At 41.8% G+C, this 24,148-nt stretch overlaps 2 protein-coding genes across 4 annotated transcripts in view; both read right to left on the bottom strand.

Moving 5' to 3' along the window:
- Positions 1-10,360, bottom strand: part of med25 (mediator complex subunit 25) — a 22,276-nt gene extending 11,916 nt beyond the window's left edge. For all 3 annotated transcript variants that reach the window (XM_046865773.1, XM_046865774.1, XM_046865775.1), the window contains exons 1-14: positions 10,181-10,360; positions 7,905-8,046; positions 7,722-7,767; positions 7,522-7,646; positions 7,330-7,428; positions 6,579-6,699; positions 6,331-6,487; positions 6,084-6,232; positions 5,922-5,982; positions 5,374-5,648; positions 4,284-4,385; positions 1,906-1,991; positions 1,481-1,538; positions 425-532 (exon numbers count right to left, since the gene is read on the bottom strand). In XM_046865773.1, coding sequence (XP_046721729.1) covers positions 425-532; positions 1,481-1,538; positions 1,906-1,991; positions 4,284-4,385; positions 5,374-5,648; positions 5,922-5,982; positions 6,084-6,232; positions 6,331-6,487; positions 6,579-6,699; positions 7,330-7,428; positions 7,522-7,646; positions 7,722-7,767; positions 7,905-8,041 — 1,524 coding nt within the window. In that variant the 5' untranslated portion in view covers positions 8,042-8,046; positions 10,181-10,360. The remainder of the gene's footprint in view (positions 1-424; positions 533-1,480; positions 1,539-1,905; positions 1,992-4,283; positions 4,386-5,373; positions 5,649-5,921; positions 5,983-6,083; positions 6,233-6,330; positions 6,488-6,578; positions 6,700-7,329; positions 7,429-7,521; positions 7,647-7,721; positions 7,768-7,904; positions 8,047-10,180) is intronic.
- A 12,040-nt stretch (positions 10,361-22,400) lies between these two features.
- syt3 (synaptotagmin III) overlaps positions 22,401-24,148 on the bottom strand; it is a 46,704-nt gene continuing 44,956 nt past the window's right edge. The window contains 1 exon segment of the mRNA XM_046865776.1: positions 22,401-23,923. The gene's annotated coding sequence lies outside the window, so the exon portion shown is untranslated.

Genomic DNA, 24,148 nt, shown 5'->3' with positions numbered 1-24,148 from the left:
TAGCACACACTTAGGCCACACCCCTAAAATATCATGCACTTAGGCCACACCTTCTACAATATATTATGTACTTAGGCCACACCTCCTACATTATATAATGCACTTAGGCCACACCTCCTACCATATATCATGCACTTAGGCCACACCTCCTACCATATATTATGCACTTAGGCCACACCTCCTACAATATAACAAACGCTGTGGCCACACCCACAAACAGGCCACGCCTCTTAACAAACCGAGAAACAAAATGGATTGTATCGAGTCAAAGAACAAACAGAGGCCACGCCCCCTTTCCAGAATACTGACATAGGCCAGTCGTTCGAAACGCTTTATCACAATATTGCGTGATTATTTGATTTCATTGTTTACATTCGAGTAAGAGCTCAAATAATACAGTAAAAATAAAAGGCGTTTTACTCACGAAGCCGTTGGTCATGATGCGGTACAACCCCTTCAGAGACTCCACATCCTTATTCGTGAACAGGAACTGGACCATGCGAGAGTTCCTGAACAGAGGACCCAGAGTGGTCTACACACACACACACACACACACACACACACACACACACGGATTAGATAACTGAGCGTTTCTGCAGGACATCGTTATAAACTCTCTGCATCGGTTTTTAATCAGGTTATACACAAAATAGTGGGCGGGGCTTCTCCAGACCTGTGTGTGTGAGGGGGTGGAGACTAGTGACGCACAAGGTTTGTATAAACTAAAAATTGTTTTACTGTAAATCAACGATGAGGAGAGGAACCTGGGAACGATTTGAAAAAGGAAACAACGGCTGCAAATCAGAGCTCTAATGGGGATGGAGAGATAATTAAAGGAATATTTCACGCTCGTGTTAAACTCCTAAGTGTGCGATTAGAGGCGCTGAAAAGAGGAATTTGGCCGCAGGAAGCTTTCCGTCTGGACCTCGGGTGGATGAGATTCGATCTGGAAACGCTCCTCTCATTTCACTGCTGCTACACCGGGGTTTCCAAACGCTTTCGCTCCGCCCCCACACTTTACCGCCAAAAGCTTGTGGACACCTGGGCATTGTGCTTCTTCTTGAACTTCGCGTTAAACAAATCTCATGACATGTCACATGACTAAACCCGGTTATTTTCATTTGCTCACATAATATTCTACATAAGTACAAAAAATTACATTATATTATATATTTATATAATAATTTTATTATAATAATTAATTATATTTAGACAGACATTTTGTCTGACCCTTACAGTTAAATAAACATGTTCAAAAGATCAAAGAAATATTTCACATTGCAATGGAACTGAAGTTGCACATAGACGTCAATGTTGTGATCATGTGACCCACGGCTCCATCGGGAAACAAGGGGAACCGAATCCTAGATAAATATACCACAAGGTCCCTCCTGTCAACCGAGATCACGTGATCACGTCACACCTCAAATACGTCCTGATAAAACGGAAGGGTTTTGGTGTTTAAACCCCTCCCACTCACCAGGAGCTGCTGAGGAATGAGCTGCATGATGAGCTTCTGAGGCCAGTGCTCCGTGTTCCTGCGATCAGAAAAACACCACCATCATCATCATCATCATCATCATCATCATCAACAGAAACGTGTACAGATATTCAACACGTAAATCTGAACACGCACAGACCAAGCATGACACACACACACACACACACACACACACACACACACACACACACACAAACTCACAAGTTTGTTGAGACCAACAAACTTGTGGTCCGCCACTTAATAGGTTCCTAAAGAAACTCCAATCTTGACTCTGTTCCACACGTAAAAAGGACTGCAGCTCTTACACATGTGCACCGAAAGAAACAGTTCTATATGCACTGTGTGTGTGTGTGTGTGTGTGTGTGTGTGTGTGTGTGTGTGTGTGTGTGTGTATTAATACTCACAGGTTCTCTCCCTGGTTGACTTGCACTTGGCAGGGCAGTGAGCGAGTCAGTTTGGTGTTGGAGTCAATGGAGGAGGCTTTGGGCTTCTGTTCAAACACACACACACACACACACACGTCTCAGTGACACAGATTGATGGTGAGGCTTGAGGCGAGATAGACGAAACATCTTACATCGATACAACACAACCTTCCAAACACACACACACACACACACACACACACACACACACACACACACACACACACACACAGTCCCTCTCCTCCCTCGTCGATAACAAATTAATGGCGGATCAATGACCAATCAGGAGAAGCCTAATGGTCTCGGCATGGACGTTAAGAGGAACATCGGCAAGCAAGAGTACACACACACGTCTGTCCCACGTCCGTCCCACGTTTCTTTTAGCGAAGGAACATTGAATGATTGACGACTGGCTGATAAAAACACAAATGAAGCTCTCTGGGGTTCCCAGAGGTGCAGCGTGGGTAATAAAATCAGACACACACACACACACACACACACACACACACACACGAACGCTAATGAAATGTCCTAATCAGTGGGAGACAGTGTGTGGTACATGTCGCTGTCAATCAATCCCACGATTCCGCTTCATTAATCACTTTTATTGATGGTGGATGTAAACACGGCCTCCAAGCTTCATTACTGCACCTGCGTCTCCTGGTAACGTCTTTAAACGCTCTACATCCTCATCACCACCACCACCATCATCTTCTGTATCCTCCTCCTCCTCATCTTCACCATCATCATCCGTATCCTCCTCATCATCATCATCTTCACCACTATCATCATCCGTATCCTCCTTATCCTCCTCCTCCTATCATCTTCACCACTATCATCACCCGTATCCTCCTCATCATCCTTATCCTCCTCCTCCTATCATCTTCACCACCATCATCATCCGTATCCTCGTCATCATCCTTATCCTCCTCCTCCTCCCATCATCATCATTATCCTTATGCTCCTCCTGAAGATCATCATCATCCTTATCCTCCTAATGATCTTCATCCTTATCCTCCTCATCATCATCCTTATCCTCCTCATCTTCATCATCATCCTTATCCTCCTCATCATCTTCATTTTCCTTCTTCTCATTAGTAGAAGAATTAATTAATTAAATAAATCTAAAAGGTTGGAATATTTTATGTAAATGTATCTGATTTTTTCCAAGTAAAATAAACACTTTATTGAGCAGTGATCATTAATTTGTGGACACCTGACCATAAAACTGTGATGTGCTTCTTTTTGAACATCCAATTCCACATGTATTCTCCATTTGCTGTTATAATGAGCTCCATTCTTCCGGGACGACGTTCCACTGGATTCTGGTAAAAATTCCTTCAGCTAAAAGGCTGTTAGTAAAGTCAGGTAGTGATGCAGCTGAGAAGGTGAGGAGGCCACTTTCATCTCAAACGTGTTGAACAGGGTTGAAGTTCTACAGCTCCTCTATCTCCTACTACAAGTGAAGGGAGAAGACATCTAAAGACATCCTGCAACAGGTGTGCTGACGGTTTCAGGGAATTCAGCTGTCCCAACACTTTTGCCACGATAAAGTATATAAACACGTTTGCATTTTCTGTGGAAAAAAAAATGTCGCATTAAAATAGCAGGATGTCATGAATATGCAAATTAGCAGGAGGAAAAGGGGGCGGGTCCTACCTAGGAGATATTTTTTTTTCTAATTCTTTCGCCAGCCAATGAGGTAGTATTCGATTTTAAAGGTTGCCATAGCGACAATTTTTCACCAAAAAGTCTTTACCAATTTACCTCAGAACCCTAGCTTTCGTGGACCATCAGGCCGCTATCTGATTGGTCTGAATCACTCCATGATCGTAAGTAGCTCCGCCCCCAAACAGTTCAATACAGAAGAAATTAAATAGTCGTGTTTTAATCAAATTATATTGTTTGAAAATGTCTTAATGGAGTCATTACATCATTAATGTCATCTAATCAAACATCATTCGTTTTTTTAAAAACATTTCCTCCGTCACACTGTCAATCAATGGAGATTAAAAGTGTTGGCACCCCCAGCTCCGTCTGGCTTTTGTGGTGTTGATCTGAAGAAAACCTGTGTGTGAAATTAGAAGCGGTGCTTTCCTCGCTGATTGGTTGGGTTTCTACCTATATAACGAGTTGGAGATTGGTTGAGCGTGTTCATTACTCACGTGTTCATTAGTGACACGTTCAAACAGCTGGTGACTTCTTGTAAGCGAGTCTTTACCTGATCTGCTCATCAATCCGAGCTAAAATGTGGTCCTTCAGAGACTCGTCAAAGCTATATGATGTAACACACACACACACACACACACACACACACACACACACACACACACACACACACACACGCGTTTCCTCACCTCCTGCCACTCCAGAACGCCACTCCAGGCCACCACTTTACTGGGAACATTTTGCTGAACAGAGATGGGGTTGGCTCCCGGCTGCGGCACAGAAACTCCAGACTGAAATAATGATATCGAAGAGAAAAGATCAACAAATCAGTGCTTCACCAAAACGTATCAACTTTTAGCTTTTTATTCATTTTATCATTACACCAAAATTAATTAATAAATAATTATTCTTAATTATTATATTATTATTAAAACTTCATAAAAATTTGCTGCCACTTTCCCTTAAAATGACACGACTTGATAAAATTCAACATGCATTTAATAATATTATTTTTTAGATAATCATTATATCATTTCCTGCTATTATTCTCAATTATATTATTATTAATATTATTTGCCTATTGTCACACTCTAAAATATCAAATAATTAATTCATAATGAATTATTGAATAAATGTTAGAATCATTAATTAAACAAGACTCGTGGTGTAAAACATCTTTTTTAATGTTTCAGGCTTTTCCGTTTTCAGGTGAATCTCGTCAGGTATCGGGACTGATCGTTAGACTTCCTTAATGAGGCGAGTTCCAATCAATCAATTCGCTGCGACACGTCTGAGAAGTGACGTAATGTTTATTCAGTGACGGAGACAAAACCGTCAGACGAATGTAATTATTTCAAACGAAGAAAGTGGGGTGCGCAAACTTATGCACTCGACCGTATCCAAAGAATCCGTATTTTAATCCTATCTATCATTTATTTAACTCTAGTTAATGCACTATAAACTAACGCGGTACAGCGCGAAGTCTCACGCGTCAAAACAAACGCACTGTCAACGATTTGCCTCTAGAGGCCGCTCTCTTACTGTAGAATGACAAAGGACCTTCTCTAGCGCTGACGCAACTATCGGGGAAAAACTAATGGTTTTGTTTTTTTATAGCTGATATTTCCAGCAATCAACAATCGATGCCGGTTAATCAGTCGACCTTTCGTCGCTACGTGGTGGTGTTCTCTGGTAGCATATCGTTCAGAAAGAAAGAAAGATTATGAACGTCCTGTGAGAGAAACAAATGCGTTCACACTCATGGTCATGCTGCCTCACCATGCCAGGCTGAGAAACCGGCGGTGCCTGCGGATTGGTCGGAGGCGGCTGCTGGAGAGCCTGAGGGGGTTGCTGATTGGCCAGCGGCTGCCCGGGAGGCATGACCTGTGGCTGCTGTGGGACCGGGGGAGGGGCTGGCTGCTGTGGTATCATGGGTGTGGACACTGTGGTGACCGTAGATAGGCTGGGCTGGCTGACTGGCGGTAATTTGACTCCACCCACTGACGGAAGAGTCGGCGGGGTGCTGAAAGGGGGGCCGCCGCTCATACCTGCGACTAAAAAAAGAGAAATAATTAACTTTGTGGCGTTGAAGCATGGGGGTGGTAGCATCGTTCTTTGCTTGAGGCCCATAGGGGAGCGTGTTGAATTCTGGAAGAGACCTGAGACCAGGAAAATGACACCGTGTGTAGACGGTTTTCCTCGACTAGCTAACTATCTAGCTAGTGTTTAATTAGGCTACTAGCAGGTTAGAAGATGCAGGATGCCTCCTATCAGAGTATCAGAGTTTTCAAGGTGAATGATCAAAAAGAGAATAAACGCAGACTCACATCGACTTTTGCTGGCGGCTTCCACGGCCATTGCAGCTGCAGCCGCCGCCGCAGTCAGAGACTGAGAAACCGAAAGTGAGACAAAAGCAGAGAGAACCGATGATCACACAAATGTTTCCCAAAAACATCTCTAGGCCATTGTAATATTTTTGGTGAGCTCACATTTCCTGGGTACGTGTGCGTAGTGCTGACTGAAGGAGGAGGCTGGGGGGCGGAGCATATGGGAGTTTGATTGCTAGGCAGAGGCTGCTGGGACAAAATGCCGGGACAGGGTTTGAGGGCGACGGAACTGGAACCACCTCCAGGAGCGACTGCACACAAAGACATCATCATCATAAACGTTAAAGAGGCGGAGAGCTCAGGACCAGAAAGGGCATACGCGGGGAATGTGTGAAACGCGGTGCGTTACCCGGGAGTGCAATGCCGCGGATCAGCACCATGTGAAACGGGTCTTGGCTGTAGTCCGGGTGCGAAGGCTCAGGTGCTCCTATAGGCGACGCTCGGTCGTAGAGAGCTCGGAGAGCCGGGAGTTTCCGTGGGGCGACCACGGAGAAATGGATTCCTCTCTGCAGGGGAAAAGAGAAGGTTCTAAGCTCAAACCTTAGGACGATCAGAAAACCACGAGATCTTAAAATCTGCCTTCCTGCAGTGACTCACGTCTCGGATGATCTGCACCAGGCTGTCTGTGGTGCAGCCCGTGTAACTGACGCTCTCCACGGCGGGCAGCAGGTACGGGGGGGAGTTACACAGCAGCACACACACCTTGTGAGTTTGTCCGCTGGAACACAAGAGAAGAACGGCAGTAGAATTCATCAGTGTCAGTCAACTCCTTATATTTAGACTCCAACACCAAGGCCACACCTCCGCTTAAAAAACTATTACTGAGGCCACACCCCCTCTTAAAAATCTATTACAGAGGCCACACTCCCTCTTATAAAATGATTACACAGAGGCCACACCCCCTCTTATTGAACTAATACACAGAGGCCACACCCCTCTTATTGAACTAATACACAAAGGCCACACCCCTTCTAATTGGACAAATACAGAGTCCACACCCATCTAATTTGACTAATACACAGAGGCCACACCCCCTCTTATTGGACTTATACACAGAGGCCCACCCCTCTAATTTGACTAATACACAGAGGCCACACCCCCTCTTATAGGACTAATACACAGAAACCCCACCCCCTTTTATTAGAGTAACACACAGACCCCCACACCCCCTCTTATTGGACTAATACACAGAGGCCCAACCCCTCTAATTTGACTAATACACAGAGGCCACACCCCCTCTTAAAACTATTACACAGAGGCCACACCCCCACCTCTGATAATGGAACATGCCTTTTCTAGATGTACAATAAGCCAAAAAAAAGAGAAAATACAACAATAAAACACTGACATTTGCTCCCTCATTTTCTTGAAGTCGTCGAACAGCTGCAGTGCAACAGCGAGTCCCTCAGCGATGAGGCTGCAGCTCTCAGCTCCTCCTCCCATAAACCTGACAACACACAATGAGGAACGTAAGCAGACGTGGTTTGGGGCTTTCAGGAAAAGAATCTTCTCTAGATTCGGATCTGACGTTGGGGCCTACTGGATGCTGTCGATCCACGACACAAACTCGAAGGCAGAGCTTGTCGGGGCGTGGCACTGGACGTAAGACTCAGGAGCGCAGTCCACCGTGTTGAAGACCACCAGGCCGTACTGGGTTCCTCCATACTGCCAGAGAGAACGTTCCTCAGTCAGTATACGCTACTCAGTGAGAAGAACAGAAATGATGAGTATCCTACTCACGTCTCCTCCGAAGTCAGTTTCCGCCGGAGGGCCTCCGTTAAAGTACCTGCGGTCACATGATCAGTAAGTTAGGTTGGTACTCAAATACCGGATTTTGATTGGCTCCTCACATCAAATCACCACCGATTCATTTCCCATTACATCTTTGATGTGTTTTATTCCTTACTGAAGTCTGGAACTCACTCGATAGCCGGTAGGATATAGTTCTTGCGCAGGGATTCGAAGTACGGCCCGAGGTTGGCCGTGCCCTCGATAACGAACACGACGTCCGAGACCTGCGAGGAGCCCGGTTTGGGCACCGAGTCCATCAGGGTCACCATGAGCTCTGGGAACGAAGGGGTTGGATTAGATTTTATTTGGATTGAACCCGATACATCAGTAACAAATCAACAAACTCGTAAGAAAACTTGATTGGGTCCAGTAGGTGTGGCCTGTCCAGGGTCCAATCAGCGGGCACTAAACTAACGAGCGGAGAAGTGAAAAAACGTCTGACCACGCATTTTTATTATTTAATTTTTTTTTTTTAGGTTCTGCATTAAACAATCATATCCCCATCTCCACACCAGTCTGCACCCTGATAAACCAGAAACCATGAACTTTCATTACCTATTAGCTCCATTAGCCTGGATTAGAAGGATGCACCGAATTTTCATCTGAAAATGTCGTTTTTGGATTTGACTGAACACGTATTGAGCTGAAGTACTCATTGGCTGAATCTACTTGACTACTGATGCATGAAGAAAGAGGAATTTATCTGCCCCAAGCACCAGCACAGAGAGTAAAAGGGAATTCAGTGCAGCAGCTCATGTTCTCAATGAGAAGAGGAACCATTTCTCCTGCCAGAAATCTGAGCAGCTGTTGTGCTTGAAGTGAAACCTGCTACTTTTACTGAAATAGAAAACAACAACAAAAAAAAAATGTGTTCAACCTTAAAAACTTTGTTCTTGACTTGTGGCTGCATCTGTTGTTTACAGTTTGAGGTCGGTTCTAGTTTGTGTTACTGCTGTTTTTTGCACAATAATTGTTCAATTGTATTTTGTTAAAAAGAACTCAATGGAGAAGAATATATTAAAATTTGTTCTAAAGAATTTTTGTTTAATACTCTGTTTGATTTTGTTTTTTTTCCCCAATTTGTTGTGACACTTTTAATAAAAAGTAGAATTATTTTATTGGTTTGTAGTTTTTCAGTTTACATTAATACAATTTCACAAACTTAAAAAGTCTAATTTAAAAATGAACAATTATTTATAAAGTATTTTAAAATCATTTCAAATAAGCCATTTTTAGTTTCAGCCCAGAATTTTGATTTCAATGCATCCCTATTTGATTGTGTAATATTCGGGGTGTAACGTTACACAAAATTCATGGTTCGGTACGTACCTCGGTTTTTTAACTCGAGGGGGTGGGGCGGTGCACAAAACCTGAAATTGCTGATTGTGTTTTATAAACGCAGTTTTTTATTATTATGAACATTTCTTCATCAACAGTTTAAATTTGTTTAATTAATGCAATACACTTTTTTATATTGATTCAATTAAGCAATTAAATTCAACTGCACAAATTAAATTGATTAAATAAAATTATACAAACGTAAAAAAAAAAAAATGTAATTTAATTGTTTACATTTGTTAAACTCTGTTTGGAGAACACAATTGTGTATGTGTGTAATTTTCTAAAGATCTATTTAACGGTTCTACTTATTTTAACATACTTTAACAAATGACTTCATTCCTTCTATTAGTCATTTATTTACTTCCTCGATATGTGGAATTGTCACGATTTTCTCCTTTTAAAAGCTGGACATTAAACACTAAAGCACTCACATCGCTAGTAATTTCAGGCAGGCTCAAAACAACGCACTACAAATCGTATTTCTAGTACTATTTCCGCTACACAGTAACTGTGTGTAAACTCTAGTTTATTTTATATATACACAAGTCCGCCACTTAATATGTTTGTGAAGGAACTCGGATTTTAACTCCGTTTAGCACGTAAAAAGGATTGCATTCGGTACACACGTGCAGCGAACCGAAAGCCCTGTACCGAAAAAGTTCGATACAAATACGTGTACCGTTACACCCCCTATGTTACAAACATTTTTCGACACCAAACTCGGGTGCATTTGGAACGCAATTTGTTTAAAAAGTGAGATTGTTTCTTTAATGAAACCAAATAAGAGTAATAACACTAATAAAACCCAATCAAAATATTTATCATCGCTATAAAAAGCAGATTCGCCCGCGTTCATGCTACAACCCGAATCACCGCGGCCGAATCCCAAACAGCTGATAATAGAACACGAAGGGCACTAGGTAGCCGTTCATACAAACCTGAATGCAGTGCGCCTACATAGTCAGAGACGCGCGGATCAGGACACAGCCCACATGCTAAACCCTTACAGTTAAATCACCTCATGAAATTCACTCAGTAGCAGAGATATATCGGATCCAGCTACTTACCTGAATGAATAACACCACAAAAACACGATTAAATCCGGATCGAACAAATTCCAGCTCTTAGAATCGATTCATTTATTCATTACGTGGATTTAGGACATGATAGGAAGTGATGAAGAGCCGTAATAGCAACAAAACACTCCAAGATTCGCTACTCGGTTATCGACACTAAGGACTGGATTTTGCTCGGGGAGGAACACAGCGAGCAGGACGACGAGTCAATTACCGAGCGATCCTCTTTGCTATTCACTGTAATAATTAAACAATGACAACGATCATAATAAACAATATCTTTCTCTTAAACAACTAATTCCTCACTTTAAACATGTAAACACTTTAAATATAGGATGATTATAAAATCTTGGGTATTACTGATATTATTTGGGATTATTATTTACTGATCTGGGGTTTCATTAACCAAATAAAACACAGAAAATGTCTTATTAAGAAATTTATAAATTGTTAATTGTTCTTAGGACGAGATTGTGGAGTTTACAGCAAAAAAAAAAAAAAAAAAAAAAGACAAGATCCGAGTTGGGTTTTATTTCTTCAGAATTTGGAGAAGTTCACTTATTGACCACTAGACGGCAGAAGAATATTCTAAAATAAAAAATAGTTCGAGAGAAGAGCTTCAGTCCAATCACTTCATTACAGCTCTCATTATTTTTAAGGCTAAATTCGCATTTTCATATTCAAATATTCTCATAATGTATTAACATATATACAAAAAATATTTTTCATTTCATTGTAAAATGCTTGACTTTGGATTGTTACTGCAGTTTATGGCTTTCCCTCTGAGATTAATAAAGTTCTGTATACAACACTATACTATTGTATGAGGAAGTCAGGTGTGTCAGAGAAGTATGTGAGGGTGGTGCAGGACATGTATGAGGACAGTGTGACAGCAGTGAGGTGTGCAGTAGGAACAACAAACTGGTTCAAGGTGGAGGTTGGACTGCATCAAGGATCGGCTTTGAGCCCTTTCCTGTTTGCAGTGGTGATGGACAGGTTAAAGGACGAGGTCAGACAGGAGTCTCCGTGGACTATGATGTTTGTGGATGATATTGTGATTTGTGGTGAGAGTAGGGAGCAGGTGGAGAAGAGCCTGGAGAGGTGGAGGTACACGCTGGAGAGAAGAGGAATGAAAGTCAGTAAGAGTAAGACAGAGTACATGTGTGTGAATGAGAGGGAGGGCAGTGGAGGGGTGCGGTTGCAGGGAGAAGAGGTGGAGAAGGTGGAGGAGTTCAGGTACCTGGGGTGAACAGTGTAAAGTAATAGAGTGTGTTAGAGAAGTGAAGAAAGAGTGCAGGCAGGGTGGAGTGGGTGGAGAAGAGTGATAGCAGGAGTGATTTGTGATAGAAGAGTATCTGTGAGAGTGAAAGAGAAAGTTTATAGGACTGTGGTGAGACCTGAGATGTTGTATGGTTTAGAGACAGTGGCATTGAGTAAAAGACAGGAGGTGGAGCTGGAGGTAGCAGAGCTGAAGATGTTGAGATGTTCGTTGGGAGTGACGACAATGGACAGGATTAGAAATGAGTCTATTAGAGGGACAGCACATGTAGGACGTTTTGGAGACAAGGTGAGGGAGGTGAGATTGAGATGGTTTGGACATGTTCAGAGGAGGGACATGGGGTATATCAGTCGGAGAATGCTGAGGATGGAGCCACCAGGAAGGAGGAAAAGGAAGGGTATAGAGACGGTATGATCCACTGTGGCGACCCCTAGTGGGAGCAGCCGAAAGCATAAAAAAGAAGAAGATACAACACTATACAATCAGGTAATTCTCATTGGATTAACCAGTCCATAAATAGGTGTGCAAATTCACCTGTGATTGTTCTCCTCAGTTACTTTTCCTGGAACAAAGGTTGTTTTTCAGGGGTTTGCTTGAGAGCAATTCTCCTATTTACCACCAGGGGGAAGCAAACTTACATGAAAACCTCCCCCCTAAAAATAAGAAAATGAGAACAAGGCACAAGGCATGGACATAAAAAAATAAATAATAATAATAATAATAATAATAATAATAATAATAATAATAATAATAATAATTGATTTTGCACAAGAATAATAATGAATAATAACAATCATGTACATATTTTTAACCTGAAATCCCCACAAATGCCAGATTGTATTTTTTATAAAATAAATGCATATAAATTAAATGAATGTTTTATTTATTCGATTACGTCATAGAATACTGAAATCACCACCAAATAATAGATTTTTGATTTATTCCTCCTCGTTATCTTCCCGGAGGATTCTCGGGGGGTTTCGATGTGAAGGATGTGTCGAACATTTGCATGTGATTCTAACAAGAAATGAAAGAAGGTCTAAAGAATGAACATGGAGGATTCAGTGGTTTTTATGGCCTTCTGGGGGATGTTTGACGTGTGTTGGGATGATTTCCTGCAGTCAGAGCTCCACACCTCGGTGTACACAGACGCCTTCCAGCTCTGAGATTGTCACAGAAGAGTTATTGTGCATTAACGGCGTCTCCGACTCGGCTGGTAACGAGTGTGTGTTGTGGATTGATAGGCTGCAGTTCTCCGGGGTGGGGAAAATGCTGCAGCCTGTGGCTATGTGCTACGACACACACACACACACACACACACACACACACACACACACACACACACACACACGCACGCTCGGTGTAGACTTGGGAATAAATCAGCGTGAAATGAGGAGAGAGAGTGTGTAAGAAATCGATTGGCCATTAAACTACGTCGTAAAGAGACACATCGAGGGATAGAATCAGGGAACACACTTCTCAGGTAGCTTCTGAGACAACGCAGGATCAGCAAACATCACACACACACACACACACACACACACACACACACACACACACACACACACACACACACACACATATTATCGGTCTGGAAGAACCCTATATGGAGAAGCCTACACGAGGATGTTCCTCTGCCAGAACTACAGAACGAACTTCTGAGGAGGTTCCTTGGAGATGAAGAACAGTAATACCCACAAGAAAGAGAAGAACATCATGGTTTCATTGTTGTACAAGAAGGAGAACGTTTGATCGCAGGTGAAAATGTTTGGGTGGGTTGTGAGCGAACATGTAATCACCTGGGGGCCAATACTTTTTTTCTACTCATTCAAATGACAAAGGTGAAATGTTTTGTGACTGGAATGTGAGGAGTCCGTGATGATCGCTTGAGCTTTGTGCAGATATCTACTGGGGTGTAGATTTTGAGTAGCAGGTTGTTGGGTGTCCTTCACCAACGTTTGCAGGGCTTTCCATTTAAAACACTGTGGTGCTGAGATACCACACTGCGCTGGAGATGGTCAGGATGCTCTCAGGATCTCAGGGACCAGATGAACTCTTCTGACAAATTATAGATTCTGGTCCCTTTAGAACCTCAGAAATGTGGATCCTCAGTAACCTAAAGCTTCTCAACAATAATTAAATGAAGTTACAGAATTAGTTGAAACTGTTTAACCAGAGAACATCTGCATGAAGCATGCTGGTGGGAGCATCATGCTGGCATCTGGTGCTTCTCTGAACCTCTTGGTCATGGATTGTTTAATGGATATAATGTTCAGACTTTGGGATTTTTTTCTATCAAGCAAAACTCCAGGTTCTTCTAGGAACCTCCAGGAAGAAAGAAAGTAAGAAAGAAAAAAAACGGTGTGTGTGTGTGTGTGTGTGTGTGTGTTTGTGTTTATTTGTGTAAATCTGTGCTTTTTTCTCTAGGTGGTGGGAACACACACACACACACACACACACACACACACACACACACACAGTAACTGGGTCAGTAGGAATACAGAGACAAATATGGCGCAGGAAACATTTGTTTATTTTTTATTGATTTATCTGTAGATCTCGAAACAGTCTCACTGCAGCTCCATAAATATTGGCACCCCCCATATAGTGCATTTTCTTCGAAAGCAGGTTACTCACTTCAAAATTAATGGCACTCCCTCTAGGGGTGAAATAACAAATCTGTCACGCTCTCAGGGGACATTTGAAGCTCGTCGACGAGATCATCATCTTCATACACTCAATTCTCTTCTGTTCTCAGGATTGTGTACGTCTGTGAACTTCCTGTTTAGTTCATTGATGGCAGTCAGCGTGGATTTGAGTTAAAAGTCCGGAGAACATCGTAACCTTACGCAGGGGTACACAGGATTTCATCTGATTCCTTTTATAAATTCAGGGGGTATAAACTTTTGCACTCAGACTGAAAATGATTGTTTCATTGTTCACTCAGAAGTGAAGATCCTGTAAAGCTGCACTCTCTCCAGGGTCCTGCTTCATGTGGGTGAGGTGGGAGCGTAGGGGTGAAGCTATTACACTTTGTTTCCAAAGATTGTGAGTTTAAATCCCAGTCACACCAAGCTGCCTCTCCTGGGCCCCTGAGGAAGGCCCCTAACCCCGGAGCTGATTAGGTCTATAAATGAGATACATTCTATACTTTCTCTAGATCTCTCTCTCTCTCTCTCTCTCTCTCTCTCTCTCTTTCTCTACATTTACATCTCTCTCTCTCTCTCTCTCTCTCTCTCTCTCTCTCTCTCTCTCTCTCTCTACATTTACATCTCTCTCTCTCTCTCTCTCTCTCTCTCTCTCTCTCTACTCTCTCTCTCTGAAACTTTTGTTGATAACAAAAAGAAAACACTCGAAGCAAATGACGGCGATCACATTGTTTTAGTTGGAGATTTAAATTGTACTGTTGACTGAAGTAAAGAACCACAATCTACAGTCTAATAAAAGCCTAAAGCAACTAATACATCTGTTTGATTTAATAGATGCATGAAGAACAAAAAACATCTGCAAAACAGTAGCAAAGGGTGAAAGTTGTGGATGAAAGAATGAGTGCAGCAGGACGAGACAGACTCTATATATCACCAGCACTTAGAACACAGTTATCTGAACGTGCTGTTAAACTGATCACCACCTCACCACTGTCAATCCTCTTCTAAAGCAAAGAGTCAATACGTCTCAGTGCACTTTCACAATAAATGACTTCAGGATGAATCTTTTTGTGAGAATTTAAAAACTTTTTGAGTCCCTGGCTCAATGCTGGAAGGTTGGGAAAAGTGAAGTTTGGGTTTACTGCCAGCAGTACACATCCTTTTCCTCTGTCATGTTAACACAGGCCATAGAGGAGTTAGAAGAGGAAAAAGACACATACACAGTTTACTCATCCAGAGACTACAAGCAATGAGGCACTGCAGAGAAAACGACTGGAGCTGAGTTCCTTCTGCAGGAAAAAGTGAATGGAGCGCTGGTGAGGTCCCGACACATTCAGCTAAAAGACATGGATGCATCAAGCGCTTTCTTTTTCAACAGCGCATTACATGCCTAAAATGCAAATGAGGAGACATGCCATGGCTTTTACTTTAAGCTGTGTGATAATAAACAATGCAATAAACAGTGTGAAAGGAAACTCCTGGTGAACCTTCCTCATCCAACCACAACTGAACAAACTGAGCTGGACCAGGATCTAAGCCTGGAGGAACTCACTACAGCTGTCAGTCAGCTGGCATCAGGCAATTGGACCCGATCTGCATGAGGTTTAAGTAAGCTCCTTCAAGGGGAAGCTTCTCCCGATCTCCTGTAGAAGGACAGGTTTAACGTTACTTCCCAAAAAAAAGGAGATTTAACCCAAGTTAAGAACTGGAGACCTGTAGCTCTTTTATGTACGGACTATAACGTGCTTTCTAGAGCTGCTCTGTCTAATAGGCTGAAGGTGTAAATAGAGATCAGACTTATTGTGTTTCTGATCAAACCATAATAGACAAACTATTAATAATGTTGGAATTTTATCGAAGGATCAAAAAAAAAAAGCCCTCGAAAGAATAGATCATGATTTTCTTTTTTCACTTTTAAAAGCCTTTGTTTTGGAGAGAAGTGTACATCCTGAGTGAATCTTTTTTACAACATTGCCTTATGTATTGTAATGGTGGGCAGGGTCTCAGTCGACCAATACCAGAAAAGAGAGGAATAAGGCAAGGTTGTCCCATTCCTGGACAGCTCAATTCCTTGGCAGTTGAGCCTCTCATATGCGTCCTAAATAAGCATTCGCCTGGTTTTAGTTTACCAGGCTGTATGACTGACTCTACACTAGTGGTATCTGCAGACGACATTAATATTTTTAATCAAAAACAATAATGCACAACTGTGAAGGCTTTGGAATGCTATGAAAAGGCCTCTTCAGCAAAAGTCAACTGGGACAAATGAAGGCTTTACAGGTTGGACAACAGGAAGAGGGAAGGTACCCTGCTTGCCTGGTGGGTTAAAGTGGGGACGCACAGAAATTAAAGTTCTGGGGCGCAACAATATCAAGATAAGAACTGGGACGGGAAATGGAAGTGGTTATTGCCCCAGATGTCATACAGAGGCCAGGTGTTGGTTAATAACAACCTGGTGGCCTCCCTGCTTTGGCACAAATTTATGGTTGTCAATCCACCAAAGGCATTGACTGCAACTTTGCAGAAGACAATTTTGGACTTTTTCTGGTCAGGGCATCACATGATCAGAGCTGCAGCACTTCCACTATATGAAGTAGGGCAGGGACTCCTTCGGCTCGTATGAAGGCATTTAGGCTTAAAACTATGCAAGGATACTTTTATGGGACTGGACTGAGATGGCAGGAAACTACAAAGGCACTTTTACAGCAGTTGGAAAACTGGGTTACAGCAAGCAACTCTTTCTGCTAGAACCTGGAGTAGTGAAAGTTACAGGTCAAACATCATTTTAATATTACATGCGTGGCAGAAACTTAGAGTTTCGACGGGAAACTAATGCCTTTCTCAGTACATAGCTCTTCGAAGAGTCGATCTTTTACTATGACTATCTGAGTGCAACGTCTTTCAACTCAAGCGTGCAGCATTACGAGAGACAGGAAGCACAAAACTAGGACATCTGCTAAAAGCCATGCAAACATCTGCAACCAAATTAAGGCAAATGGCAAACATAAGATCTGAAAGATTGATGAATATCAACAGATCCATGAGTCAAAGCCACAACCACTGAGGGGAGTTTGCTGAAAACTCTGCCATGGTGAATCACTGGGATGATGGGGTTGAGTAAATCTTCCCATCGCTCAGCATTTCTCCATCTATGGATGAATGGACTGGGTTTCTTGCCTTGTCCTTTATGCAGCAGGGATCCTTTGAGGGACTGGGAATAAAAGAGGCCTACACTGTTTGTGTAAAAGTGATTCAGAGCAGATGAGAATGCCAAAGTGGACTGATTTCTTTGGTCCAGATCAGTCAACCAAATTATGCTGGAGGTCTCTAAATAAATGACCTATTGAAAAACAAACTGGGGACCTCCAGCGGAGAATAGTGCATAGAACCATTACTAATCAGCACATAGCTCACCAAGATTCTAATCCAGATGTTTGCTGTGTTTTCTGCACTCGAGATGAAACTTTGGTTCATCTGTTTTGTGGCTATTGTAGGTTGGTAGTTTTGTTGAATTTCCTACAACAGTGGTGTTTGAAATGAGGAGGCTCATGACTTTTCTTTTGCATTATTTATCCATGCTCATATTTATTCTGCAAGAAAAAAACATAAACCTGTTTCAATTAACTTCCTGTTCTGCAAAACTGTTCATGTGGCTTTCCAGAAAGAATAAGATCCAGAATAAGGAGTCAGTAGAAGTAAACGGGGTGTTTGTTGGGTTGCTTGAAGCTCGGCTCAGAAATGATTTTCACCATGAAGTTCACCCACAACTTGCAGACGTTTGTAGAGAAACGGACTGTTGGAAGTGTTTTCTGTAAAGTTGAGGATGATGAAGTTCCTCTTTTTTAATGATGTGAGATACAGAATGTGTGAATGTGATGTAATAATGTCAGAATGATTATTATCTAATGTTTTAAATTTAATCTCTAATCTCTCTCTCTCTCTCTCTCTCTCTATCCCAATGTCCGTTCCCCCGTTCTTACTGTTGATCAATGCCGTACTATCCATCAGTTTCTTTCTTTCTTTCTTTCTTTCTTTCTTTCTTTCTTTCTTTCTTTCTTTCTTTCTTTCTTTCTTTCTTTCTTTCTTTTCATGTCTATCATTCTTCATCATATCAGCCTTACTGCCCATCTCTCTCTGTTTTTCTCGTTCACTCTCATCATGTCTATTGTTTTCTCTCTCTCTCTCTCTCTCTCTCTCTCTCTCTCTCTCTCTCTCTCTTTCCCAGCCCATTGAACCGGAGCACAGTGTCTTTCCGACTAAATGATTTTTTTGCACTGTGGGAATGTTGCCATGGAGACTGTAGCAGGCCCAGCCCCTCGTGTGTGTGTGTGTGTGTGTGTGTGTTCACGTGTGTGTTAATGATAAGTGCCATGTCATCACCTTGGTGCAGTGTGTGCTTTCACACACACACACACACACACACACACACACACACACAGACGGGCGCGCACGCATGCACGCACACACCCACATACACACCTGCTTTTCTTCCTCTTTTCCTCATTCTTCTTTTTCTTTTCTACCACTTCATTTTTCTTCTTCTTTCCTCTTTCCTCTCTTTTCTTCCTCCCTCCTTTCTTCCTACCTTCCTTCCGTCCCTGCTTCGCCCTTTCCTCCTCCCTCAGTTATGAAAGAAAGAAAGAAAGAAAGAAAGAAAGAAAGAAAGAAAGAAAGAAAGAAAGAAACAGATGAAAGTCTGGGACAGAGAGTAAAGAATGTTCAGAGTGAGAGAGAGAGCTGGAAATAGATAGATAGATAGATAGATAGATAGATAGATAGATAGATAGATAGATAGATAGATAGATAGACAGACAGACAGACAGACAGACAGACAGACAGACACACACACACACACACACACACACACACACACACACACACACACACACACACACACATGGGTTTAGGTACATATTTTTTATTTTAACCACCATCAAGTCATCATCATTACCATCACCATCATCATCATCTTCATCATTCACATCAGTATATTGTTTTTGTTTGTTTTTTTTGCCCTGATAAATTTGCAGTTTCTTCTTATCTCCTCTTTTTTTATTCAAACTCATAAAAAAGTAAAACATTTCTGAAAGGAAACAGACGGAGAAACGGAAAAAGGCGATTGGAGAGCGATACAGCGTATACACACACACACACACACACACACACACACACACACACACACACACACACACCCCGCTACTCTGCCGACCGATCGGGATCGGCGTTAGCGGCGCTGAGTGCTGAGCTCGGTGTCGAGTTCTTCTGTTGTTGTTTTTTGTCTTTTTTCTGCATCACACATTTCATTTCATTCATTTATCATTGCATCAAGTTTGACATCATCCATGTTAACAGTAGGCATGCAAACACCACTGACACCGAGAGGGACGAGACGAGACAGAGACAAGACAAAGACGAGACTGAGATGAGACGGAGACAAGGCAGAGATGAGATTAAGACGAGACTGTGATAAGACAGAGTACAGTTGAGACAGAGACGAGACAGGGGTTAGAGGAGATGAAATTCTGCTCAGGAGGGAAATGAGGTCAGAACAGAGTAAAGATTAATAACTGCAATGTATCACACAGAGAGAAAGAAAGAGAGAGAGAGAGAGAGAGAGAGAGAGAGAGAGAGAGAGAGAGAGAGATGGAAAGAAAGTACTAGATAGAGAGAAAGAAATAAAGAGAAAAAAATGAGAGGGATGAAATGGGGGGAGTGTGAGAGAGAGAGAGAGAGAGAGAGAGAGAGAGAGAGAGAAGGATGAAAGAGGAATGAAGGAGGGAGAGAAAAGAATGAGTTCATGAGGATCAGATTCTGTTGATTTGTTTATTATTATTATTATTATTATTATTATTATTATTAATTATTAGCTGCTCGCTATCCGGTGGTCGTCCTCTGTCCCAGCGACTCTCCTTCAAAGGACCTCTGAAGTTTTAACGATGATCACCAGTGGCCAGCATGAATTCCAATAAGATATTAAACCTGCATTTGGAACACAGCCACAGAGGAAGTGAGAGGGATGAAGCAGAGACAGAAACAAAGGAACTGACAGAATGTCCTTTGATTCAGAAGATCAATTCCCCGGTGTGTGTGTGTGTGTGTGTGTGTGTGTGTGTGTGTGTGTGTGTGTGTGTTCATGTCGATGGGAAGATTAACAAAGCTGATTCATAAGAACTAAGGTTTTATTCCTCGCTTGTACTTATGCAGTAGAGGAAAAATCAGGAAACGCATTATTTTTCCTACAAAAAAATGACATTCTGTGAGAGACAATTTTACACTCCGGAATCAGATACCAGAACCATTATTGTTTTAGTGCTCGCTAGCAAACAACTCGGACAAGTTAGCAAGCCCCGCCCACATGCCCATAGTTATTACATCAATAATACATCTATTTTTGTATATATTTGCTGTTTTTGCATGCGTTGTGAATGTGCTATGACTCGGCAGTTAACCAGGCTGTTAATTGCTTATTTACCATTTTATTTACACTTTATTTATTTCGGAACACGATCTGCGCTGTTCTGATCTAAAATCTACCGCTCGAAAAGTTCCTTTCCCCTCTGCTTTAATTCTCATTATTCTAGGTACTAATAAAGAGCCTGTACCCTTAACTTATTATGGGTTTCTAAGCTGTCAGGGTTTTGCTAGCGTTTTTCATACAAGACTGTCAGAAGGCTACATTATCGTCTGTCACACCTGAGACACCTGAGATTTCCAGCCATATTCCTCTCCAAACTGTTACCACAAAGTTGGAGGTACAGAATTGTATAGAATGTTTTGTGGACACAAAGCCAGCTCCGTGAAGATTTGCTTTCCATGGGTTGGAGGATGTAGATGTCCTGTTTTAAACCCTACTGAAGATGAATGAACGCTGACTGCATCCCAGGCCTCCTCACCATCTCACCTACATCAGTACCTGACTTTACTAACACCCTTGTAGCTGAATGAATCTCCACAAAATTCCACAAAATCTGGTGGAACATCTTATCAGAAGAGTGGAGCTTATCAACAAACAAGGACTAAATGTGGAATGGAATGTTTAAAAAGAGGCACATAACAATCTTATGGTCAGATGTCCATAATGTTTGGTTAAAAAAGCCCAGGTGCATTTCTGAAGCTTCGTAAAGGTCCATTATTCATTAGTAACATTAGCCTGGAGTGAAAGCTAAAGAGCAGCGATCAAATGCAGTTGAGACAAATGGACATTGATCAGGTTTGCTGGTTATAGTATGAATAATTGTCCTGCACTGCTGCGAGTGATGGAGTGCAGTGATGGAGGGATTTGATGGAGAGAGAGATGAAGGTGAAGGAATGAGGAAAAGTCCCTGTTGGTCTCAGTCTCGTGTTGGTAAGGAATAGAGCTGGACGATATGAAGAGGGGAGAAAACATTCTTCAGTGCATTCATGATTACGTAACAATAATCAAGACGTTTCAAGGAGCGATCTATAATAAGCCCCGCCCCCAATACCCACACACACCTGATTGGTCCACAGTGAAATTACTTCCACTTTCTATTTTTTTGGGTGGGTGGAGCCCTGAGGAAACAAAATAGAGAGATAGAGAGAGAGATTGGAAGAGAGAGAAATATGGGATGAATAATAATAATAATAAAAATAATATAATAAAATAGAGAGCAAGTGATGGAAACAGTGAGATAGAATGAGAGCTGGACTGAGAGTGATAGAGAGAGAGAGGGGTTAAAAACAAATTAAAGAAATAAGGAGAAATGAAATAAGGGCAAAGAAAGAGAAAGGGGATTAAAAATGCAAGGAAAGAAAGAAAGAAAGAAAGAAAGAAAGAAAGAAAGAAAGAAAGAAAAAAGAAAGAAAGAAAGAAAGAAAGAAAGAAAGAAAGAAAGAAAGAAAGAAAGAAAGAAAGAAAGAAAAGCCTAGGTAAATATTAAAAGATGGAAAGAGGAGAAAAAACAATAGGGGTAGAACAACAGAGTGGGAAAGAGATTAAGGAAGAGACCGCAGTGTGTGGAAAAGACAAAGAGGAACGATAGATAGATAGATAGATAGATAGATAGATAGATAGATAGATAGACAGACAGACAGACAGATAGATAGACAGACAGACAGACAGACAGACAGACAGACAGACAGACAGATAGATAGATAGATAGATAGATAGATAGAATCAAATGCAGCACTAGAGATTTTAGAGTATTTATTTATTTATTTATTAAAGCTAAATAGTATTATATTAAGCCCCACCTCCTCTCTGTTCTCATTGGTTGTGCACTTGTAGTGTTCTGATTGGCTGAAACCAAAAATTAGTTTTCTTTTCTTTTTTCAACAAAAAAAACCACAACAAAATGGTATAATGGGCCAGTTGTTTTTTTATCGCCCAGCTCTACTCGAGTGAACAATTTTCACAAACAAAACAACACACTCAGGCAAAAAAAACAACACAAAATACAAAAATAAAAAAATGTAATAAGTAAATCACAACCCGACTTTTTTTTTCTTTGTCATTCCTTGTAGCCGCTGGATTCAGACACAGAGAGAGAGAGAGAGAGAGAGAGAGAGAGAGAGAGAGAGAGAGTACAAAGAAACCAATCCTCTAAGACACAGGACAGAAGACACATTTCGCTTTAACAAGAGCTGCTGTGGGAGGAGCTAGAGACAGTGGGCGGGGCTACAGGGGACCTAAGATTGTAGGATTGTTGAAGTTCGGGATTTGGAGGTCAGGCAACAGGACGTGTCATACACAGGAGCACGGTGACGGACGCAAACCAGACACACGAGCAAAAAACGAACTCCGAGAAGGAAAAACACCTCGAGCGAAACAGGTACGGATTTGGCGAAGGATGGGCGGGAAATGAGGGGCATGTGGAGAAATGGTAGAAAAATAAAACACTATGGCAAAAATTGTCCTCGCCCGTCCCCTTCCCCATCCCACGCAAAAAAGGGCGCATTTTTATGTCCATCACTAAAGTGCACTCCCAGTTAGGGTCCCTATTTTTATTTTTCATCAGTTCCTCCAGGACGTCTTGAGGCCCATTTTTCTGTCCTTCTCATTTGTCCCATCGTCTCTCCAAACACAAAGTCCGTTTAAAAAAAACAAAAAACATGGTTGAACAGAAAAAAGAAAAATGATCGATGGATAGAAAATTAAAAAGATTATTGTTCTCAGAGCATGAAGAAGAAGAAGAAGAAGACGAGGAGGAGGAGGAGGAGTACGAGGACGACATGGAGGACGACATGCTCGCAGCATGCTTTCAGCCGACGGGTCCGTCCTCGTTTTCCGTCCTCCTGGCGCGAGACAAAAGTAGTCCTCCTCTCTGTAGAGAGGTTTTTTTTTCTTTTTTCTTTCCATCCCTGTGAAAACTGACTCTAATGATTTACTACAACCTCTTTTTTTCTCCCTACACACACACACACACACACACACACACACACACACACACACACACATACACACACCCTAATGGTCCATAGTGAAATTACATCTACGATTTCTTTTAAAAATCCAGGTTTTTCTCTCAGGCTCAGTTTTCAATAAATAAATAAACATTTTTTGAAGATTTTTTTCCTTTTGATTTCGGGAATGTGCATCGTGTGTTTTTCCCCTGAATAAACCAACATGTGTATGTTTGTGTGTGTGTGTGTGTGTGTGTGTGTGTGTGTGTGTGTGTGTGTTTGTAAGTGTGTGTGTGTGTGTGTGTGTGTGTGTGTGTGTGTGTGTGTGTGTGTGTTGTGTCAGCGTCGCAGCAGTGTCTGTTTCTCGCTTCTTTCGCACGATGGACAGATTTATTCACATATGAGAGGAAAAGGATGGACGTCCGGGGCAACAGCAAAGCAAACCTGAGGAGGAGAAGAAAAAAAAAAAGACAAGAGCAAGAAAATTAAAGAGAAGCACTGATAAAGAGACAATTATAAAGATAAATAGAGAGAGAGAGAGAGAGAGAGAGAGAGAGAGAGAGAGAGAGAGAGAGAGATGTAGGGAGTTGCATAAGGAAAGATAAGAATAAATTAAAGGAGGGAAATAAATGAAAGAAAAAGAGAAAGAGAGAAAGGGAGATAAAACAG

This window comes from Silurus meridionalis, chromosome 14, assembly GCF_014805685.1.
Source record: "Silurus meridionalis isolate SWU-2019-XX chromosome 14, ASM1480568v1, whole genome shotgun sequence".
NCBI lineage: Eukaryota > Metazoa > Chordata > Actinopteri > Siluriformes > Siluridae > Silurus > Silurus meridionalis.
This window is presented reverse-complemented; position numbering and strand designations above follow the sequence as displayed.